General features: G+C 44.6%; 2 protein-coding genes across 6 annotated transcripts; one reads left to right on the top strand and one right to left on the bottom strand.

The window, feature by feature from the left end:
* Positions 1 to 5240: 5240 nt before the first annotated feature.
* On the bottom strand, positions 5241 to 12105 carry LOC148538550 (trafficking protein particle complex subunit 6B-like). Its single transcript, XM_088452833.1, has 6 exons — positions 11651 to 12105; positions 9621 to 9688; positions 9195 to 9312; positions 8523 to 8606; positions 8339 to 8432; positions 5241 to 5731 (listed from the first exon to the last, which is right to left on the bottom strand). The coding sequence occupies exons 1-6, from the start codon at positions 11729 to 11731 to the stop codon at positions 5700 to 5702; spliced, it is 477 nt and encodes a 158-aa protein (XP_088308959.1). The 5' UTR covers positions 11732 to 12105; the 3' UTR covers positions 5241 to 5699.
* A 3-nt stretch (positions 12106 to 12108) lies between these two features.
* BLOC1S3 (biogenesis of lysosomal organelles complex 1 subunit 3) lies at positions 12109 to 17069 on the top strand. Of its 5 annotated transcripts, none has more exons than XM_088452790.1 (2): positions 12109 to 12373; positions 15488 to 17069. In XM_088452790.1, exon 2 carries the CDS (start codon positions 15510 to 15512, stop codon positions 16062 to 16064), a length of 555 nt encoding a protein of 184 aa, XP_088308916.1. In that variant the 5' UTR covers positions 12109 to 12373; positions 15488 to 15509; the 3' UTR covers positions 16065 to 17069. The 5 variants fall into 5 exon arrangements, with proteins under 5 accessions (XP_088308916.1, XP_088308907.1, XP_088308936.1 ...); XM_088452781.1 differs by lacking the exon at positions 12109 to 12373 and adding an exon at positions 12633 to 12648; XM_088452810.1 differs by lacking the exon at positions 12109 to 12373 and adding an exon at positions 13252 to 13274.
* Positions 17070 to 20316: the final 3247 nt, after the last annotated feature.

The following is a 20316-nucleotide window of genomic DNA, read 5'->3' as shown; positions in this document are numbered from 1 at the left end:
ACTAAATTTCAAAAAGGCATGTCAGGTGTTTTTGTAAGATGGGAGGGTTAGACTAGCTCTGAAGCCCACCATGACCCTATTCACAATAAAGTAATATTGGGAGATATGGTAGTTTCTACTTGCAATGTGAACTGTCGACAGGCCAGCATCGTTTGGTGGAGGTAAAGAGCAGTGGCAACAAAAATGCAGGCGCGTCACTACCGTTTTCAGGGCGTGTCCCTGCCTACGCCTGCGATCCCGCACACAGGAAAGGTGGCTCCGACGTCTCACTTTCCACGTCCATTCTGCAGGGCCATAGACTTACTCAGGACTGTGGCAATCGAATGATCTGCGACCGATGCTGCAACTTCTTACGCAGATGCTTGGATTTGCAAAGCTGCAGTTGGGTGTCTCAATGCATCTTCTGGCGGCTGCGACATTTGCATATTTTTGCATAGCAGTTGCGTACACAGACGCAGCTGCAATGCCATTAGCGTACTTCTCTGAATCAGGCCCATAGTTTGCAAGTTCCACTGAGGAAGGGACTGATGTGAATGACAAACTATTCTCTGTAAGGTGCTGTTATATAAATAACTGTCAATATGTAATAGTATTTTCTCACTCCATCTCCCCCCTCATCATAGCAATGGATTGATTCATTTCAACCGGACAAAATGCTATGGCTGGATGCCACCCCATACTCCTCCAGTCAAAAGGGGTCAATTCAATTAGAGGTGAGCAGGGCAAACACATTGGTTAGTGCATGCGAAGAGTGAATGATGCAGAGAGAGGCAGTTTTGGCAGGCATTTATGGGTGGTAACATGGGGGTGGCTAACCAGACGTGGACATGTCGCGGTCAGCGACTGCTTCTAAAGACGGCCATGTCCAGAACGAGATTATGGGCCTGATTCAGACTTGGGAATAGAGAGAGAAATCTCTCTCAACGGATCATCTAGGTGAAACCATGCTGCACTGCAGGTGGGGAAGATTTAAAATGTGCAGAGATTTAGATTTGGGAGGAGTGTTTCCAAACTGACATCTAAATTGTAGAGTAATAATAAAGCTGTGCAGTATTTGTGGACTACATGCAAAAGCAGCCAGTATTTACCCCACATGTAAAAAAAATGTATGTATTTACACCCCTTGTATTGCAATATGGTTTGTTCAGGTTCACAGTTGAGAGATATCTCTCTCTATTCCCAAGTGTGAATCAGGCCCTATGTGCCTCCATAGGGCTGTGCAGTCTTCGATGTGTCTTAATACGCATTTATACAGCTTAGTGCAACAGCTGGTGGGCATCTCAATAGGAAGACCATCAGCCGTGGCATTTGACTAAAGACAGTCGCAGCTGTGGCCAAAGGCACAGTCACGACTTCAACTGCATCCACCCCTGAATCAGCCCATAGGTAAGGAGATAAATTAGAAGTATTGTCACTTCCACCATTGCATAAGGGAAAATATATATATTATAAACTGTTTTACCACTTGCTGCCCCCTAACCTTCCATCGCTGTCTCAGTATCCTTAGTCTGCCTGCTTATACAATCACATCTGTTTACTGGGCAGCTGTTTTGTAAGTTGGATGGTTACTAAACATTCATCTCATTAACATTACTCTCACTATTTCATTGTGGAACTATGAGTATAGGAGAGAAACAAAAGTAAAACACAAGGGTCCTCAACTCCAGTCCTCAAGTACCACCAACATTCATTTATTTATTAACAGTTTCTTATATAGTGCAGCATATTCCATTGCGCTTTACAATTGGTTACATTAATAGAACAAAACTGGGTAATAACAGACAGATATATAGGTAGGAAGGTCCTGCTCGCAAGTTTACAATCTATAGGGAAATAGGCATTGATACACAAGGATAGGTGCTATATATTGCAATTTGGTCCAGCCAGATTGCAGAGTTTCTTGGTTGGCTGCATGATCCAGTCATAGAGGAATGTCGGCCAAATGTCAGGAGGATGTGAAAGAAAGACAATGTGTGAGGTTGTGAGGACTGTGCAAGGGGATGTAATTAGACATTCATGTGCTGTAGATTTCTATAACCATACAGAATTGAGATAATCTATATTGCTGGATCAGTTATTATCCCACCGGCTTCCACAAACAGAAATCCTCAAAGCATGACCTGTCAGGAAAACTTGAGGGTTGAGAGCCACTGGTATTGAAGAAGGTGCTTCAAAAAGCTCCTTGGTCTCTTAGTTCCTCCACTATTTTCAAGCAATCATGTGAACAGTTACTTATAAAGAGAGATGAGTGGGTTCGGATTAGTTCAGATTTTCCCCGCCAAAAATCGGGTATCAGAAAGAGGCAAAACGTCATCTTTCATGGACAAACATCATTATTCCTGGACTTGTCTGTCCAGGAATGATGATGTTTGTCCATGAAAGATGACGTTTTGCCTCTTTCTGAGACCCGATTTTTGGCGGGAAAATCCAAACTAATTCGAACCCGATCATCTCTACTTATAAATAATTCTGATCTTATAATATGTTGGCATGTTAAGCTGGGTACACTCCATCATGCAATAATGGAACCTGCGACCACTCCGCATGACCATTGTGTAGTGTGTACACACAGCTCATCGTCTCATGGATTGGATTATAATATGTTATTTAAATAGCACTTTTCTCCTAATAGGACTCAAGTGCTTTACATTTGCCTTTACAGCATAAAATACAAAACAAGCTTAACAAGGGACATTTGTGAAATGCTTGGGTGAACAGGAAAATCTTGAGTGTATTTTTTAAGGACTCTAAAGTGGAGGCTTCTCGAACTGTGCGGTGAAGCGACTTCCGTAGAGTCGGAGATGCAAAAGTTCGACCCCCAAAAGAATTCCAGGAGAGCCTAGGTACGGTTAATTGTTCTTCGTCAACGTATCGCAGTAATCGAGTGGGACAGTAAGGGATCAGAAGCTGCTTCAAGTACCTTGGGCCCTGGTTATGTAGGGCTATGAAAGTCAGTAAACCAATCTTGAAAACAATTCGCCATCTGATCGGCAACCAGTGAAGGGAGTAGAGAATGGGTGTTACAGGGCTGGTTGGTTAATAGCTTGGCAGCTGCATTTTGTTACAGGGCTGTTTTGTTAATAGCTTGGCAGCTGCATTTTGTGCCATCTTCAAACGGTGCAATTCTTTTGCTGGCAGACCAAGGTAGAGGGCATTGCAGTTGTCATGCCTGAGGGTTGGTTTGGGCTGGAACAGGCGTGGGAGGCTGAAGAGGTGGTGTGAATAAACCTGGGTGGCTTGAGCCAGAACTTCCTCATGTATTGCTGTGAGGAGGTAGGAGCTGCAGAGGATGATGGGCCCGAAGGCGAGAACAAGAATGAAATGTCTTCATGAAACAGCAGGTTGGAATGAGAACTCGAGTTGATAATACTGAACGAATGAGCAAAATCGGATTGGAACCGATGATGCTGGATTGAGTGCTGGATCGGTTTGTATGTCATTAGAAATTGCCTTTTTTCAGGCTCACAAAGATGAGGTCATAAAAAGTGGGTGTGACTTCTTACAAGCTCCAATCAGCGGCTTTTTGGCGTGCCCTCGGTCCGATAACCTGGGTTGTGCCGTTTACACTGCTCCGTTACCCTGGTCCTTACCAGGTTCAACTGTGGTAGCAACCAGGGTCAGATTCCCGGGTCACTCGACCCTTTACTCCGAGCCGCGACCCGGCAATAACCCATGTTATCGTGGCAGTGGAAAAGGAGTATAATTCACACATTTGACAACGGAAATCAGCAGGGCTTTCCAAACGTATTTTTTTTTTTAATATCTCATATCCTCTGTAATGAAATGGAAAAAGTATATCTCACACACACAAAAAGTAAAACATGTCACATGAGTGACAGTACAGAACCTTCAGAAATCCTACCAGAACTTATTCCATCCATTCCACCCATAGCATTTCATCTCTCCATCCCACCCTCCTTCACCAATTGCATCTCTCCATCTTACCCTTCTCCACCCATAGCATTTTATCTCTCCATCCTCCACCCATAGCATTTCATCTCTCCATCTAACCCCCCTCCACCCATAGCATTTCATCTCTCCATCCTCCACCCATAGCATTTTATCCCTCCATCCTCCACCCATAGCATTTCATATCTCCATCCTCCACCCATAGCATTTCATATCTCCATCCTCCACCCATAGCATTTCATATCTCCATCCTCCACCCATTGCATTTCATATCTCCATCCTCCACCCATTGCATTTCATCTCCCCATCCCATTCTCCACCCGCATTTCATCTCTCCATCCCATTCTCCTCCACCTACATTTCATCTCTCCATCCCAGTCTGCTGCTATAGCATTTCCCAATATCCCACATTCCTCTAATCTTTATCTTTCCTCATCCTCCATCAGTCATATCATTTTATCCCTCCCCATCCTCCACCAGCTATAACATAGCAACCCTCCATCCTTTCCTCCTCCAGTCATAGCATTTCAACCCTCACTGTGAATGAAATGCAGTTTCTGGGCCGTATTTCAGCTAACATGACATACACCCGGAGAGTATGACTGTTTCCTAGAAATATAAAGTTACCTTTATATACATGTATGCTTACACATGATCACCACTATGTTCAGTAGATGCATAAACTACCAATGAGACTTATATTAAACTAAACTTTATTGACAAAAAGAAAAAAATTGAGAAAGACACTTTACAAAACAGTGCAGGCTTATAAAGCTAACAAAGGGGGAAAAAAAAATCACAGTTTAATGTACAGGAGAACAGTAGTAAGTGATAAGATAGGACTTAAGGAAAAAAAAAAACAGTGCTGTAGACAGGTTATTGGGTGAAATCTCCAAATCAACCCCATCCCTTAATTTACAGGTAAACATCACAAATGGATGTTGCATGTACAGTCACAAAACAACACTGCTGACATTCAATCACGGTACCAGCGGATTCCTCTGTTGAATAACTTGGCAGTGACTAAAAAGGCAAGAGGGAGGCTTTAGCGATTCATCAAAGTAAGTAATCCGCAGAATGGTGGTTGAGTAATAATATCCGGAATGGGTATGTAATGCCGGCTGTCGGGATGCCTTCTGTCACAATACTGACAGCTGCATCCCTATGGTTGGTATCCCAACAGGGGTTGGGTAAGTATACTTACCCTCCCCTCTTCTCCCCCTAACCCTCCCTGCTTGTAGCCTAACCCTCCCCGTTGGTACCTAAATCTAAGTCTCACCCCCCTTTGTGCCTAACCCCCCTCCCCCCAGTGGTGGCTAACCCTCCTCCCCCAAAACCTAATGCTAACCCCGCTATGTAACCTAAACCTAACCCCCCCACGGCCAACACGAAGGATGTCCCAGACTTACCCCGTCCTTCTGTGTTCTGGCCTCGGGATTAAGACAGGTGTCAATATTTCGATGCCTATCTTAACTACCTTGTCGGGATTCAGCCGTTGGGATTTAGACTGGTGACCTCGATCCCATAATATCCATATGGATTCATAACATGGCCCTGTTTAACTTAATAAAAAGTACATTGCATGTCCCTGTTTTACTTAATAAAAAGTACATTGCTGAGATTTAACTCAGAATTATATACTTTTTGGTATGTGGTAAGGAAAGGCTACATCTTGTAACAGCATTTTGGAATATTTGAATCCCATTGCATAGCAAATATTGCTGGTTTACATTTTATGTTCAGCATTAAAGATTTTTCCTGATGTATTTAAAATATAGATGGATATTTCACTATGTCTTGGAGATGATGATATGGAATTTACCTAAATGAAAGAACAAAAACACTAGGTTAGTATTTTAGAGGTATGAGAAGCATGAAAGATATTAGATCTAAATCTGCGGTACTCATTTATCTGTTACAAACCATACAAGAGGCCACCCTGGAAAGATATCTACCTATATACTCACAAAAAGGGGGTCCAAAGTTCAAATCACTTCCCATTAGGTCTACTGTAACATTTTCTAAGGCTGTCTTCAGTGCTTACATTTCTGTGTACTAACCTACGCATACTGCAATTTGGTAGTAGGACTTTTCGAGAGAAAGGAAATTGGTTACCCCAAGTGACTTTTAAAAATGATTGCCACGAGTTACCCACCACCAATCTACTTTGATGTCATGGCTGCTTAGCCTTAGCAGTTTGTCCAGTTTGTTTCATGAGAATGTTGAAATAAGGGGGTGGGTGGGCTGCACAACCAGCGCCGGCGCTAGGCTGTGCTGCGCCCTTCCCTCCTCCGCTCCCTCCCCCTGAGCGTAAATATGTCCTATAGCGCTGGGAGGGAGGTGGACGTTTCCTGCGCCCTCCGGAAACAGTAGCGCTCCGAGCGACGGACCGGCTTGCCCGTGCCTGGAGCCGCTACTGTGCACAACCTAATTACATTATCAGATGTGCTACCAGGCTGAGACCTGTAGTTCTATTGCAGATAAAAGAGGGGAAGCTGATGCACACTCTAAGTACTAAGAATGATAAATATAAAAAATATATAATAAACTATCAATTAACATGGTGTTATATAGAGGTTCTTGGTACATGTTTGGCCAAAGATGTTTGCCCACCTACCACTTCAGGGTGAACCTCATCAGGTATTTTTTAGATTTATTATTCTTAGTACTTAGAGTGTGCATCAGCTTCCTCCCTTTTTTCTTCATGAGAATGTTGTCTGTGTTACTTTAGGACTTCCCAATACTGAAAATGTTTTTCCAAAATATGGAGTTTTGGGGATTTCACATTTGCTTTCTTTGTAAATCAGTTTGTTAAAAGGTTTCTGTGATACCATAATGCCCTGCTATTATTTATTTAAAAAAAAAATACTACTATTTTTTTTTAATGTTACCCTATTATGTATATTTTTAAGTATTGTGGAATAGCCAAGAAATTTGGTGGAAAAGGAAGAGACTGTCACACACAAATCAAAATGCAGCCGCATCTACCGTTTGTTTTTTGCATACTGCGCATAGGTCACGGGCTGGATACGCATCTTTGTGTGCATACGTGCGATTCAGATACGTACGTTCCTAGTCGTTTCTCTGCGGCCACTAAATGGACATTTGTCGGAGGCAACTGGGCAGCAACAATGTGAATGCACGCGAGAACAGTTTTTTGGGTGTGTTGGGAATTTCAGATTCAATCACATCTCTTGGAAATAGCATAGGGTAGCCGTAAATGCTGATAATAATGATGGCTACTCTTGCAGACAGAGAATTAGGGAGGGTGTGATCGCATTGTTGTGTACACCTCTAAGCATGTGGATTTTCATTAGCACTGCATTTGCAGTGGGCACCCGGAGTTGTATTTGCTTACATGCAACTCAGAATTAGGCCCAATGTCACTAGTTCCTAGCGGATCTGCATGGATTATGTATGTTTTCCCTGTGCTCATGTAGGTTTCTTCTTTGTCAGTGGTCAGGGAACAGGGGTAAATTACCCCACATTGGGTAAAAATGTAATTCCTGGGGGTAATGGATGGACAGCCGGGCATGCATATGAATCATTCTATAATATAGAATGATTCATATGCATGCCCGGCTGTGTCGCAGGGAGGTTCTAAGCTGGACGCCCGCTGAGATGTTATTACCAGCGGGCGCCCGGCTCCTTCCCTGCAGCGCTGCGTTAGCCGGAGGCTGGAGTTCCCTTCTGAACGTTTCTCCCATAGTTCCGAGGAGCAGCCGGGCGGACAGGTAAGTGGCTTTTTTTCTACAAGCGGCACTACAGGGGCACTATATGGGGGCATTATAAGGGGGCACTACTATATGATATCCTTCCTTTCAAATCAAGGGGGTATTGTTGGCGTATCTAAATATATTTTGGGGTAAAAGGTAAAGAAGTTCCCTGACCCCTGTTCTATGTCTAAAAACATACATGTAGGTAAGGGGTATTTAACATGATTCCCATCCAGCTGTTGGGGCACTACACATACCAGCATGTCCTGCTCCAGTTTTGCCATTGGGGCAGGATAAAACTCCAGCAGGGCATGCTGGGATGTGTAGTTCCACAGCAGCTGGGGAGCCACATGTTGAATACCCCTGATGTATGCTAAATGGATTATAACTAAAGTGGCCACAGTGTGTTGATGTATGCATGCTATGGAAAGCGATACATAATAGGAGGGAGTTAGAAAAATAAACAAAGAAATACATTTGTGAGACTACTGTAGGATAGGTAAATTAAATTGTAAATTTCAGTGGGGCAAGAACTACTGTGAATGAATAATCATTCTCCACACAGTGCAGCATACAATGCTGGCGCCATAACAATATAGCTAACAATAATGACAGATAGGCTACATTCACATGTCTATACGTCACAATAATGCTACCTCCACTGTGTGTAGACAACAGGTTTATTTCTGCATAACTGTGATATTATGACTTACATGTTGGCATTATTGGTACCTCGGCAGAAACTGTACAATTGATTCCTAAATTTGAAAGTGCACCTTTGATGAGTCCACATGTATAAGCCAGAAACTGAAAAACAGTGAGACACTGTTAAGATAAGAAATTACCATATTTAAAATTTATATATAAAATTGCTGACAATTGACTAATGGGATGTACCTTTGGCGCTTCCTCTATATATTGTTTACTGCAAGAGATCTGAGTCAGAATAAGAAACCGGTTGTCTTGCAAGACATACGTACCCTATACAAAGGAAAACAGATATGTATAAGATTCTCAAAGCTCTTTTAGGGAGAAATTCAATTGTTTAGCATTTGCCGCAGCTCCCATCTAAAGTGACCGGGAGCAATTCAATTGTTTGTGCCGATGGACTCGAGCGCCCATTATTTCTGCTTGCACCATCCTGAGGTGGCGAGCAGAAATCTGTCCAAAGTCAGGCTTTTGGGTGCCCAATTCATGCGCGATAAGCGATGGCCACCCACGGCACTCTCTCCCATCAGCAAAACAACTGAACGTATGGGCGCCCAAAATAAACAGCTGCCCCCAGGAGGACAATTATTCGGTTATTTTGCTCACATAAAAAATAGGACTTCAATATAGAAAACTTACAGAGTAGCCAGAAGTGGATTAGGGACAATATGAGCATTGGCCATGGCCTCAATACGTTGCATAACTGCATTTTCAGTTTGTATATGAAGCCCAATGCTATCTTTACAACATCAAGGACCAGATAATGTTTATTATGTAGAAGAAAACCTTTTGGGGAGATATTATTAACATATAATAAACCCAAAAGAAATATTTTGTAATGGAACCACAGCCCTTTTATACCTGGTGGTTTGTTCTTAGATTATCAATCTGCTTCTTGAAAATGACTGTCCAGAAATCCTTACATATAATCTTTATAATGTCCAGGTCATCTTTGAATGAAGGACTATCCTTTGTAAATCTAGGGGAGGGAGTAAAAAAATCCATTATACAAGTGTCACAATGTTGAAGATGTCTTTTGCTCAGTTAGTTTAGAAAGGTGAATGGGATAAACATGTGTCTCCACTTTTACTATGTTACGAAAACTATCAGCATCAAATAGGATATCGAAAACACAGATTGCAGGTAATATGCAAAATCCAGGGGCTCGCACTACAATGCATATTTAAGAGGCTTATTAACATATTTTATATCTGCATTACACTTCTGATACTGCCATCATACAAGTTTCTAACTGATGGGAAAGGATGCAGCAATTACCATAATTACCTTTCAATAAGTCCTTGGCCCACGCGGAAGCCCATACCTTCTAAGATTCGTATGTGCTTCCCTTGATCCTGTAAAAACACATTTTATTTTGCTAGGTAAGCCAATAAAACTTTGCATTTAAAAACACACACACACTTTTCTTTCTTAAGGAAGCAAAACAACAAGCCAGCAACATTTATTATAACCATACGTATCATTAATAGAGACCAGTGTAAGGGAAGCAAATATATAAAGGATCAGTATCTCTTTATCATATAGCTATAAAACAATGTGCTAAGGTCCTGAGACTGACGTGCAGTGGGAGCAACTCCCCGTCGTGACGGATGGCCGCTACATACTGTAGCAGACTACACAGGGTAAGTAAGATCAGTTTCGGGGGTGAGGGAGGACCGGGCGTATGACAGCTCCAAACCTTACTAGCAATACTGTACAGTGATAGCAAAATACGAGCTATAGAGCGTTCTTACACACTACAGGCAGTGAGGGACTTGGTTTTTAAAAATGAGCGGGTCCTGCAGCCAATCACCATCTCCTCATCTAATCACCACCGGAAGAGTCTCCTCATCCAGTCGCCGTCTGAGACCTCTGTCCTTTCCCCCTAACCCCATCCTTGCCCCCCCAGTAGTGCAACAGCTGCTATCTACCCTGGGATGTAGTTATGAGACCGGCGGTCTCAATCCCGACGTTGGAATCCCGACAAGGGAGTTAAGATAGACGTCGAAATACCAAAGCCTATCTTAATCCCGACGCCGGAACCAGGAGGACGTGTTCGCAAACATAGGTAAGCCAGGGCGCCCGTAGAGTTAGCCAAGCAGGTTAGGTTTAGGTAAGTTAGCGGGGTTAGCGTTAGGTTTAGGGGGAGTTAGGGATAACACCCATCGGGTTGCCGCTATCGGTATTATGACAGGAGGCATCCTGACAGCCAGCATTACATACCCATTCCATCTACTCTTATCCCCTACCTACCCCCAGTACTGCCTGCTCTAGTCTCCTCCTTGCCCCCAAGCACTGTCCGAACTGCTGTATGCAGTCACCCCCAGCAATGTATGCCCAGGGTTCTCCCCCAGGCTGTTTTCTGCGGGCGCATCACCCGGCAGCAACAGCCTACCGTCCGGCACTTTCCCCCGCCGACCCCCGCTGTGGAACGCTGGCCTCTGAAATGACCGGAGGCTAAAGAAGCTTCCAATCGCTTCAGAGGCAAACGTTCCCAGTGATGCACTGCGCGGGTGACATCATTACGTCACCTGCGACATGAGGAGCCTACCCGCGCGCCTGCTGGATCTAGTTAGATCCAGTCAGCGCAAGTGGGAGCGCGAGCGGCCAGCAAGTAAAGGTAAGTTCCGGGCTAGGATAGGGCCAGGACCTGCATAACGGACACTATTTAAACTTGGGGATACTGCATAAGGGGCCAGCCTGGGTGCACTGCATAAGGGACACTATTTAAGCCTGGGGGCACTGCATAAGGGGCCAGCCTAGGGGCACTACATAAGGGACCAGTCTGGGGGCACTACATAAGGGCACTACTTCAGCCTGAGGGCACTGCATAAGGGCAAAGCTAAACTACAGGGGGCAATGCATAAAGGGGAAAACTACAGGGGGCACTGTATAAAGGGCACAAATACAGGGGGCACTGCATAATGAGCATTTTTGACTGAGAGCCAGTGGGGGAGCAGCCTGAGACCTGTCGGGCTGGTTGGTAAGAGAGATACCCCTTTTCCCGGCACGCACATAATTGTGAAGGCACACACCCGGCTACTTTTCGATGCCACCCGGCTGGAAAAAAAATTCTGGGGAGAACACTGATGCCCTTACCCCTTCTTCCTGCCTTAACACCCAGCTCTACCCCAACTGCTACTTGTGTCTTTCCATGGTGTACAGTATCTGTAGGGCATGTGGGGTGGTCTCATGGCATATGGGGAGCTCAAAAGTATCAATTGTGATGGAGCCCAGAAACTGCGGAGTAGGGTCCCAATTTTTTATGGTAAGGGGTCCCAGCAATGTCCTCCATACCTCTGAAGAAGCTGCCTTACCTCTTCCTCCTGCCCAGCACTCTTGTGTGCGTGAGAGATCATCTCCATATGTAACAGTGCAAATAAGGTCTCGTCAGCCATGTCTGGACGGGGAATGAAGCTCTTGCTGCTCAGTGAGTGCTACCAGTTACTGCAGCCTTAGGTGTATTATATATGTATACTTCTCCTTTATCATCTCATCCTCCGCCCTGAGCTATGGAATCACAGTACAGTAGTGTAGGAGGTCTGCTGCAGCATATGGCAGTGCGGTAACTCTCACAGAGCAGTTACAGTGACACGCAGCAGCAGACAGGAGAATATATATCACATAAGAATATTGTGTGGGAGATAATGAAGGCGATTCTGTAAACACTTCTTCACACTCCTATCGTTATTTCCTGGTTATACAATGCCCACTTCCGGCGCAGCGTGCCCTACTTCCGGCGCAGCGCATCACGTTTCCCGGCACGTGATGCCCGATTAGTTCTGGGAGAATTTACGTTTTTTCTTTTTTAACGTCTCTTCCGGTGTTTTCGCGTGTACAAAGGGGGAGAGATACCAGCCCTCACCGCCGACTCGTTTGGCGCTCGGACCCCAGGCTGCGTCATGTTTTTGTTTTTTTAATGTATAATGAAGTTTAGCCCTACTTCCGCCCGCGCAGCACTGGTGGAGGAGCCATTTCCGCCCGGAGTTACTCTGCTTCCGGGAATCTGACTCACTGCCACTGATCAGTTACCCGATCAGGTGAGGGAGTTTATTGGGTGTAGTAGTGCTGCACATATACTGACTGTCCCAATTTATGTCCTAATGCTTCTGTCCATCTACCACGCAGCGGCTCTCCCCACTCTCTGCATTCGCTTTCTGTGGTCCATTGTCTGTAGTGTACTTCCCACGTAATGTATGATTACAGCCACCTGTGGTGAAACACTCTTCCCATCAATTAACTAGTTCAACACAGGTTACTGCAATCATACATTAGGGGGGATGTACCTGGTGGAATCGGTCATGTCAGAGGCGAGGTAGTAATTTACTTTTGCCTACCCTCCAACACAGGGCTAGCTCCAGGGGTCTGTTAACTGTGCCCAATATTCGTGCGTGGTTGAAAATGGGGTGTGGCCTAATTACCATAGGCTATGCCCCCTAAGTGACTTTATTTGGAGGTGGGCCCGCATGACACGCCTCCAAATAACGTCAGGCTGGGGGTAAGCCCAGCCCTCTCCCGACACTGAATGGATGCCGTGCAGCATCCATTTAGCTACACTGGGGTACTGGCGGCGGTGGGGGTCCCCAACCTCCCAATTTTACCACCCGCGGCCCACTTCGGCCTACGGTTGGACAGCGGGACTATACTGTCCCGCTGAAATCGGGATGTTGGGGAGGGGTGCGCCCTCTATGGGTTAGTGCCCCTGTTCAACCGCACTGGTCGAACTACCCAAGAGACGGCCCATCTCCAACATGACCCCTTTCATCAGATACACAATGTTCTGCTCCTGGACTTCCCACTTAGTAAATGATTGCAGCCACCTGTGTTGAAATAGGTAATTGATGAGAAAGGTGTTTCAGCACAGGTGGCTGCAATCATAAATTAAGAAGGAAGTCCAGGAGCAGAGCATTTAGTACCTACTGGAACGGGTCATGTTGGAAGGTATAATTGCAGTGTATATGATGAGTCCTTTCCCTGCTGCACTTACTTCTGTATTCAAATCCATGTCCATGTGATCCTCTGGGTGTCTTTCTTACCAGCCCTTGCAAACTGGTGCTGATCTGATACCAGTACATGTGTCCATCATGTAAAGCAGAGGTTCCCAAACGTGGTCCTTAAGGCTCCCCAACAGTTCCGGTTTTAGAGATATCCATGGCTGAGCACAGGTGACTTAATTAGTTCCTCAGTCAAGTTGATTTAACACCTGTACTCAACCATGGATAGCTCTAAAACCTGAACTGTTGGGGAGTCTTGAGGACCGCGGTTGGGAACCTTTGACGTAAAGGTTGTGTCTAGTCCCCTTTAGTGAGTTTACAAGACATGATGTGGAGTGAGGGCGGAAGTGCTGTTCCATGGCCTGTTATTTTCTAAACTTGTGCCCTCGCAGGCTTGCTTCGCGCGCCACACTTCGGGCATGGTGGCTTGCTCCGCTCGCAACAGGTTACTATTTCCAATCCGGTGTCAACGTGGACAGTAACTAATGATGTCAGGGTACATCTACTGAAGGGATTTATCCGCAGCCATCACGTAAAGGAACCCAAGGTTCCACATTGAGACTACATGTTGAGAGGTGTGATTGCCCATATAGTAAATGAGAACTTTTTATTTAGTATTATGTCTTAAAAAACACATCATCGCTATTTCATCTTTAGGGTGGAATATGGCTGATATGGAATATCCTAAATATGTACCAAGGTTAAATTATCACTAGGTTACAAGAAACAGTTATTGTTAAAGGATCTTTATACTAAAGCTGGCCACACACTAGACCAACTTGCATCCAACCAGCCAACTAGTTGATTGGTTGGAATGAAAATCTGGTAAGGTATGGGAGTAACTGATGATCAGCAATTTGCTCCTAAATGCCAGAAAACAGATGAAAATGGTCGTCAGACAAGTTTGTTAAATGTTTGATCTAAACAATTTGTTCAAACAACATTTTTTGTCCATTTTCCGGCGTTTGGGAGCAAATTGCTGATTGTCATTTGCTTTCATTCCTTACCAGATTTTCATTCCAACCAATCAACAAGTTGGCTGGTTGGACAGATAATCTGTAGATGTGTGGCCAGTTTAAGGCATAGTATTAATGTTGTGAGGACAAGTGATTTTGTGTTATGAACACCGTAGCATGTCTATGGACATTCATTCACCTGCCAGCTGCTTTATTATAGCACTGCCAGACTGTTGCCCCTTCCATGATCAGTCTCCAGCTCCACTTCCTTTTCTCCCACTGTAAAGGGAGTCATCATTGGTCAGAATATAAAACACTAAAGTCAGCTGAGATTATTCCTCGCATATCTTAATCCTCTTTGTACAGCCCAAATGCCGACAGCATACCCTTTGTTCTCCCCCTCCTGAAATGTGAAGTTACATTGATGGTTAGGGTGGAAAAAAAAATCACCCACTGCAACTCTGATTGGGCCCCAGGGCCTGCTCCATGCAACTATTTTTCTGGTGCATTGTGTGACTGATGGGTGCATGGAGCTTGCAGCTTCTTATTAGTGTTCCTGCTCAACAATCTCTTTACTCCTGTCATTTTCGCTTGCTAGTTTCAGTTGCGCACTGCACATTTAGAATAGCACATTTAGCGCCGTGATAGCCTAACTTTTAAAAATCGGCTGCTAAGGGTAGAAGGAGAGTGAATGATAATTAGAGGGTGGGGTTATCTTAAAACAAAAATGATTATAAAAAATGTATTTTTATATATAAGGCAGCGACTTTATAAGTGTCCGCAGTGCCAAACATGGTAAACATAGAATCATTTCACAGTAATAGGGTATCCCAGCATAAATATGGCATTCCATAACATAAGTACCAAACATTTGGGGGTATTCAATTGAATGTGATGTTGAATAGTGCCGGGAATGAGTGCCCTGAGCTGTTCAAATGTCCGCATCACACCCGGCAGTTCAGTCGGAAGATGGTTTACTGCACCTAATGTTAGGAGTTCAGTTGCGGTAAATGGCACTTTCCATCTTAAGTGCTGGCTCCGATGTTGTTAATGCACGTAAGAGATTACTTACTAATCGGGAGGGGTGAACTGACAAAACTTTATGGTAAAGGTATGAATGAGTGTCCTTTCATTTATTTGTAAACTAAAAGTCATCTGCATATGTGTTTAACATTTTAGGTTTTGTTTTTTTTTTGTTTCTCAGCCAATTTGCGGTTTTAACAAAGATGTCTTCTCGAAGTCTACAAACTGTTGTAAAGGGAGAAGCATCTGAAACTGATGATGAGGAAGAGATGTATGTGACTTCAGTCCCAACTGGATCATTCTCTAGTACTTGTGGTGTGAAAATCCAAGGAGAAGCCTCAGAGACTGATGAGGAGGAGGATGATGATGTTGAGAGAAATGAGAAACTTTCCAAGACTTTGGAGAAGGACTTACCTCCATTGGTGGTAATCAGGAACGAGCAGGAAGGTTCTCCAGTTGGCATGGAAGAGAAACCTATTGTGAATATACAGCAGCCAGGCCGTTACAGCACACTACTACAGCAGAAACTTCTGGAAAGCAATGCTCGTCTATACCATGATGTCAGCAACACCATTCGTCAGGTCTATCATACGACCACGAATGAGATCCGAACATTGACCAGTCAGCTTAACAACTCCCAAAATGGTATTATTAATGCGTCCCACAGCATCCGACTTGCCCTAGAAGATTTGAAAGGAGTAGCTGAGAAGATTGACATCATAACCAGCTGTAATCTACTTCCTGATATCAAGATATAATTGCTCTGAACTTTTAGTTTTAAGAGTTAGAGGATAATGCTGGACATGGACAGTACACTAGTGCAGCCGACAGTTACCAAGGGAGGAACCATGACTCTGTAATCGGAGCGCCTGCAAGATGTATGGAAGTGATATCCATTCACTGTCTCGAGACGCCTGATTGATAGGAGGATCGGACAGGTTTGATAATCAAACGATACAGACTGTTTTTCAGCTGTTTTCAGGCTATGAACGATTATCATTTTCATCCGTGCACTGAACGACAATCGTGTTATCAACTGAGCTAAATCATCATTGTTCAGTGTTTGGGCCAGCTCAAGTCTCTTTTGTACCTTTTTTGTCTCTAAATTATACTTAATAGATCCAAAGTTATGTACATAGCCATTGTGTGAGTTTTGTTTTGTAGTTGGTCATCCTATGTAGTGTCAGATGCAGTCCTCTTCCTCTACCTGGCTGCCTTTGTCATCATTGGGTAAACACCAGGGGGTATATTTATTAAAGTACGTGTTTTTAGAAATGGAGATGTAGCCCATAGCAACCAATAAGTTCTAGCTAATATCCTCTAGAAGGTTCTAGATAAATGATTGCTATGGGCAACAACTCCACTTCTAAAAACCCGCACGTTAGTAAATATACTCAAAGCAGTTTAGAAATCCTCAGAGTAAAAAGCTATTGGACCTGGAGATTTCATAATTTCTAACGATGGAAAGTGATTTACCTGCATGTGCTATTACCAGTACTCTAAGTGGGGGCATCTAACCAACTAAATAAATTAAAAAGTGTTTTATGTTTCCAAAATTACCATTTGGGAGTATCAAGTATAATTAAAAAATAAAACACAAAGCTGAACATGTCCTTTTAAAGGACTTGACTTTTTTTTCTATCCTTAGGGGACCTCCAGTATTCACCACATTTTAGGTCTTTAGAAATAGGGAGCTTAAAAATCGAATATCTTGCATCTCATGTAAAATGTTACCTTGTGTTTATTGCTAATAAACCTCTAATATCCTGTTTTATTGTTGTTTGATCTATAAAGTTTTCTCTAGCACAAGTTCTTAATCTAGTTTTGTCCCGTTTGCATCTTAGGACCATATTCAATTTGTGAGCGAAAAGTTTGTGCTTGACTTTTCGCTCCACATTGCAGGTTTTCCGGGGATAAAGTATCGGGCGTGTGCCCGCTTTATCCCTGTATTCAATTAGAAATCAACGAAAACGGGAGCCGGCAGAAAGGTAAGTATTGCCAAAAAACTGGAATTTTCGCGAAATATTCTAGGGACCCCCCTAAAGATATCTAGACATGGGGGTTCACTATGGGTGCCCCCATTTTTACCTGCTGAAGGAAGTCGGGGTTTCTAATAGCCGCTGCAGGTGCATATTTTCGGCTATGAAGAAGGGGTGAAGGATAGCACTTAGCAATAGTTATTTAAAAAAAAAAAAAAAAAAATCAAATTTGGGGTACATGAAAATGGGGGTAAGCAGTTTTATAAGTCCCTAAAATTATTTTTAAACCTTCTGCAAAAATGCACCTGCCGCTACTCCTGCAATGAAGTAAACACCTGCCGGATACTTGGGAACCGCTCTGAATTGGCTATTTTAGAAGTGTGTTCCCTATTTTTTTATTTTATTTTTTTATTACCCCCAAAATGAAAGTAAATTTTTTGGGGTGTCCCAATTTATTTTTTTTTTTTTTTACAGTTTATTATTAAATGACATTCCCAGGGGAGTAGGCTATTTTTTTTAAGCCTGCACCCCTAGACCCTAATTCTGCACTTTTTTTCACCACCTATTTAAGTGGTGAAAAGTTATCCCCGTTTTTTTTCGAAACCTTTTTGAACCTGAGAAAAGTCTTTGAAATTGAATACAGGGATAACTGAAATAGGCGAAAATGACGATTCCGACATTTTGCCTCAAATTGAATATGGCCCTAAATCTCTCCTGCTGGTTCCTTGGGCTGTTGTAACCTCTCAGTCTACTGTTGTTCAACAGATCCCAAAATGTTAGGACCTATATCTCTTTATTTTGATGTTGCAATATATATATATATATATATATATATATATATATATATATTTTTCTCATTGTGCTACTCAATGATATCCGATTCCTTGGACATATTCAAGAAAACTGACTTTTTCTACCTCAGGGTCCTTAGGGATCCACAGGGATACCTTGGGGTATAGGTCTTGGCTCCACAGCCATGGGCACCACAGAGTTAAAGATGTCCTCCCAGGATGCACTGGGCCCCCTCCTATACCCCGCCCCCAGGCCAAGGCACCTCAGTTTTCAGTAGGTGCCCAGCCGGGAAGCTGGGTCATCGCAGAGGGGGGCTGTGTAACAGCTCCTGAAGATCTTCAAGAGCGGTAGCATAGGACTGTCCAGCGGACGTCCATGCTACCGCTCCGACACCCCCGCCGGCGCCGACCACCGGTAGTGATCCGGGGAGCTCGGCGGGCTCTTGGGGGTTCCTGCTAGCGGAACCTCCGGGGGCCTGGGACTGTGGCCGGACCTATGGGGGGCAGCAGGTAAGCAGCGGGCGTCTGCGGTAGGCGCCTGCTGAATCACAGTCCGGCGTCCCCAGCGCTGGGGGCTCCCTGGGGACGGCATTATAGTGGAGCCAGGCGGATGCCTGCGCTCTCCACTAGACACCAGGGATACGGGGCTGGAGCGTTGCAGAACACGCTCCAGCATCCCGGGGGGTTAATGGCCTGCCAGGGGAGGATGCCTTCCCTGTAGCGCACAGGAGGCTCCTCCCCATCACTGCTGTCGGCGCCTTACATTAAGGTTTTGGCGGGCTGAGGCAGTGATCCTCCTCAGGCCCGCCTCCCTTCATCCTCCGGTGGCCATTTTATGTGTCCCAAGACTCTGTGGTGACAAGGGTGCGGAGCCTGGGGTGCCCCTTACATACCTCTCCTCCAGTAAAGGTCAGCGTATGTAGCGCTATCACTACCAGACTGTAAGTCTGTGTATGTGATAGTGCACTTAGTGCAGGGTTTTCTGCATGGTATGTGACTTTATGCTAGCTCTGTGTGCCTGATTTTTCTCCTGTCAGCCATTTTAGCTATCCCTATTTCTTCCTCCTGACCAGCCCTCTCAGTGCCAGTACTGTCAGGGTAGGAATTTACCTCACAGTTTATGATTTATTTCTGTGAGAGGAGAGTCACATACCACTATGTCCAGTGAGGACTCTGTTAGAGGAGCACCTCTCCTATTTTCCTGCTCCAGATGTAAAGCAGGTGTGGGGGAGGGGGCGGTACTCCAGGATGGGTTATGTGCTGCATGTTTGGCCGTCCCTGGTAACTCTGCTGTACCCAGCACCTCTCAGGAACCACCTTGGGCTTGTTTTGCACAAGCCCTGACTGTTCTTGTAAATAGGCTTGCAGCCCCTCCTACGTTTCCACAATTGGGGTTTGCACAGCAGGCGGTAGTCCCGCCTCCTGTTCTGGGAGTTCCGGGACCGATAGTAATGCAGTGCCCCCCGCAACAGGTCCTTAATCAGGCTGACCTGATCAATCCAGACCTGCTAAAAGACCGTTATTGTCATATCCGTCCGCTCAGGATGATGACGATGACGGGTCGTCTGATGAGGGCGAAATTCTAGATTTGTCGGACACTGACACTCCTCAAGCAGAGGCTAAGTCTAGTATTTACATTCCAGGCCTCATACGGGCAGTCCGTGCGGCCATGGTAATTACTGACGACAACTTACCTGCAGCGCCTACTCATGCTTATTTTAAAGAGGTTAAAGGAGCTGCAGCAGTTTTCCCCCTATCTGGTCAGCTAGTTGATCACATGGAGGAGGCCTGGAAATCTCCAGGAAAAAGATTTCAACCTCACAAGCGTCTGGCATGTACTTATCCCTTTGCAGAAGATTATTTCACTAAATGGGAGTCTCCTCCTCAGGTGGATTCTCACGTTACGCGCTTCGTAAAGAGCGCAACTTTGCCTATGCCGTCTATGTCTTCTCTGACGGATACTACAGACCGTAAGGTGAAGGTGTGTCTTAAGTCCATCTATTCCCTTGCTGGAGGAGCATCTAGACCAGCTATGGCTGTCTGCTGGGTGGCCCAGGCTATGGAAAGGTGGGCGGATGCTTTGGAGACATCATTCGCTTCTGAGGGTACCAGCGAACAGGTTATGTTAGTGGGTAACCTTCGGGATTCCGCTACGTACATTAACGAAGCAGCTTTGGATTTGAGCCTGCTTACTTCTAGGATTTCTGCGGCGGCTGTGGCCGCTCGACGCTCCTTGTGGT

This window comes from Taudactylus pleione, unplaced genomic scaffold, assembly GCF_031769625.1.
Source record: "Taudactylus pleione unplaced genomic scaffold, aTauple2 ptg000039l, whole genome shotgun sequence".
In the NCBI taxonomy this organism is placed as follows: Eukaryota; Metazoa; Chordata; class Amphibia; order Anura; family Myobatrachidae; genus Taudactylus; species Taudactylus pleione.
This window is presented reverse-complemented; position numbering and strand designations above follow the sequence as displayed.

Excerpts from the sequence above, each read along its gene's own strand:
- LOC148538550 (XM_088452833.1), bottom strand. The coding sequence starts at position 11,731 with ATGGCTGACGAGACCTTATTTGCACTGTTACATATGGAGATGATCTCT. Across the intron at positions 9,689-11,650 it reads GTGCTGGGCAGGAGGAAGAG|GATCAAGGGAAGCACATACG; the intron begins GTAAGGCAGCTT and ends GTGTTTTTACAG. Across the intron at positions 8,607-9,194 it reads ATCTAAGAACAAACCACCAG|GGTACGTATGTCTTGCAAGA; the intron begins GTATAAAAGGGC and ends TCCTTTGTATAG.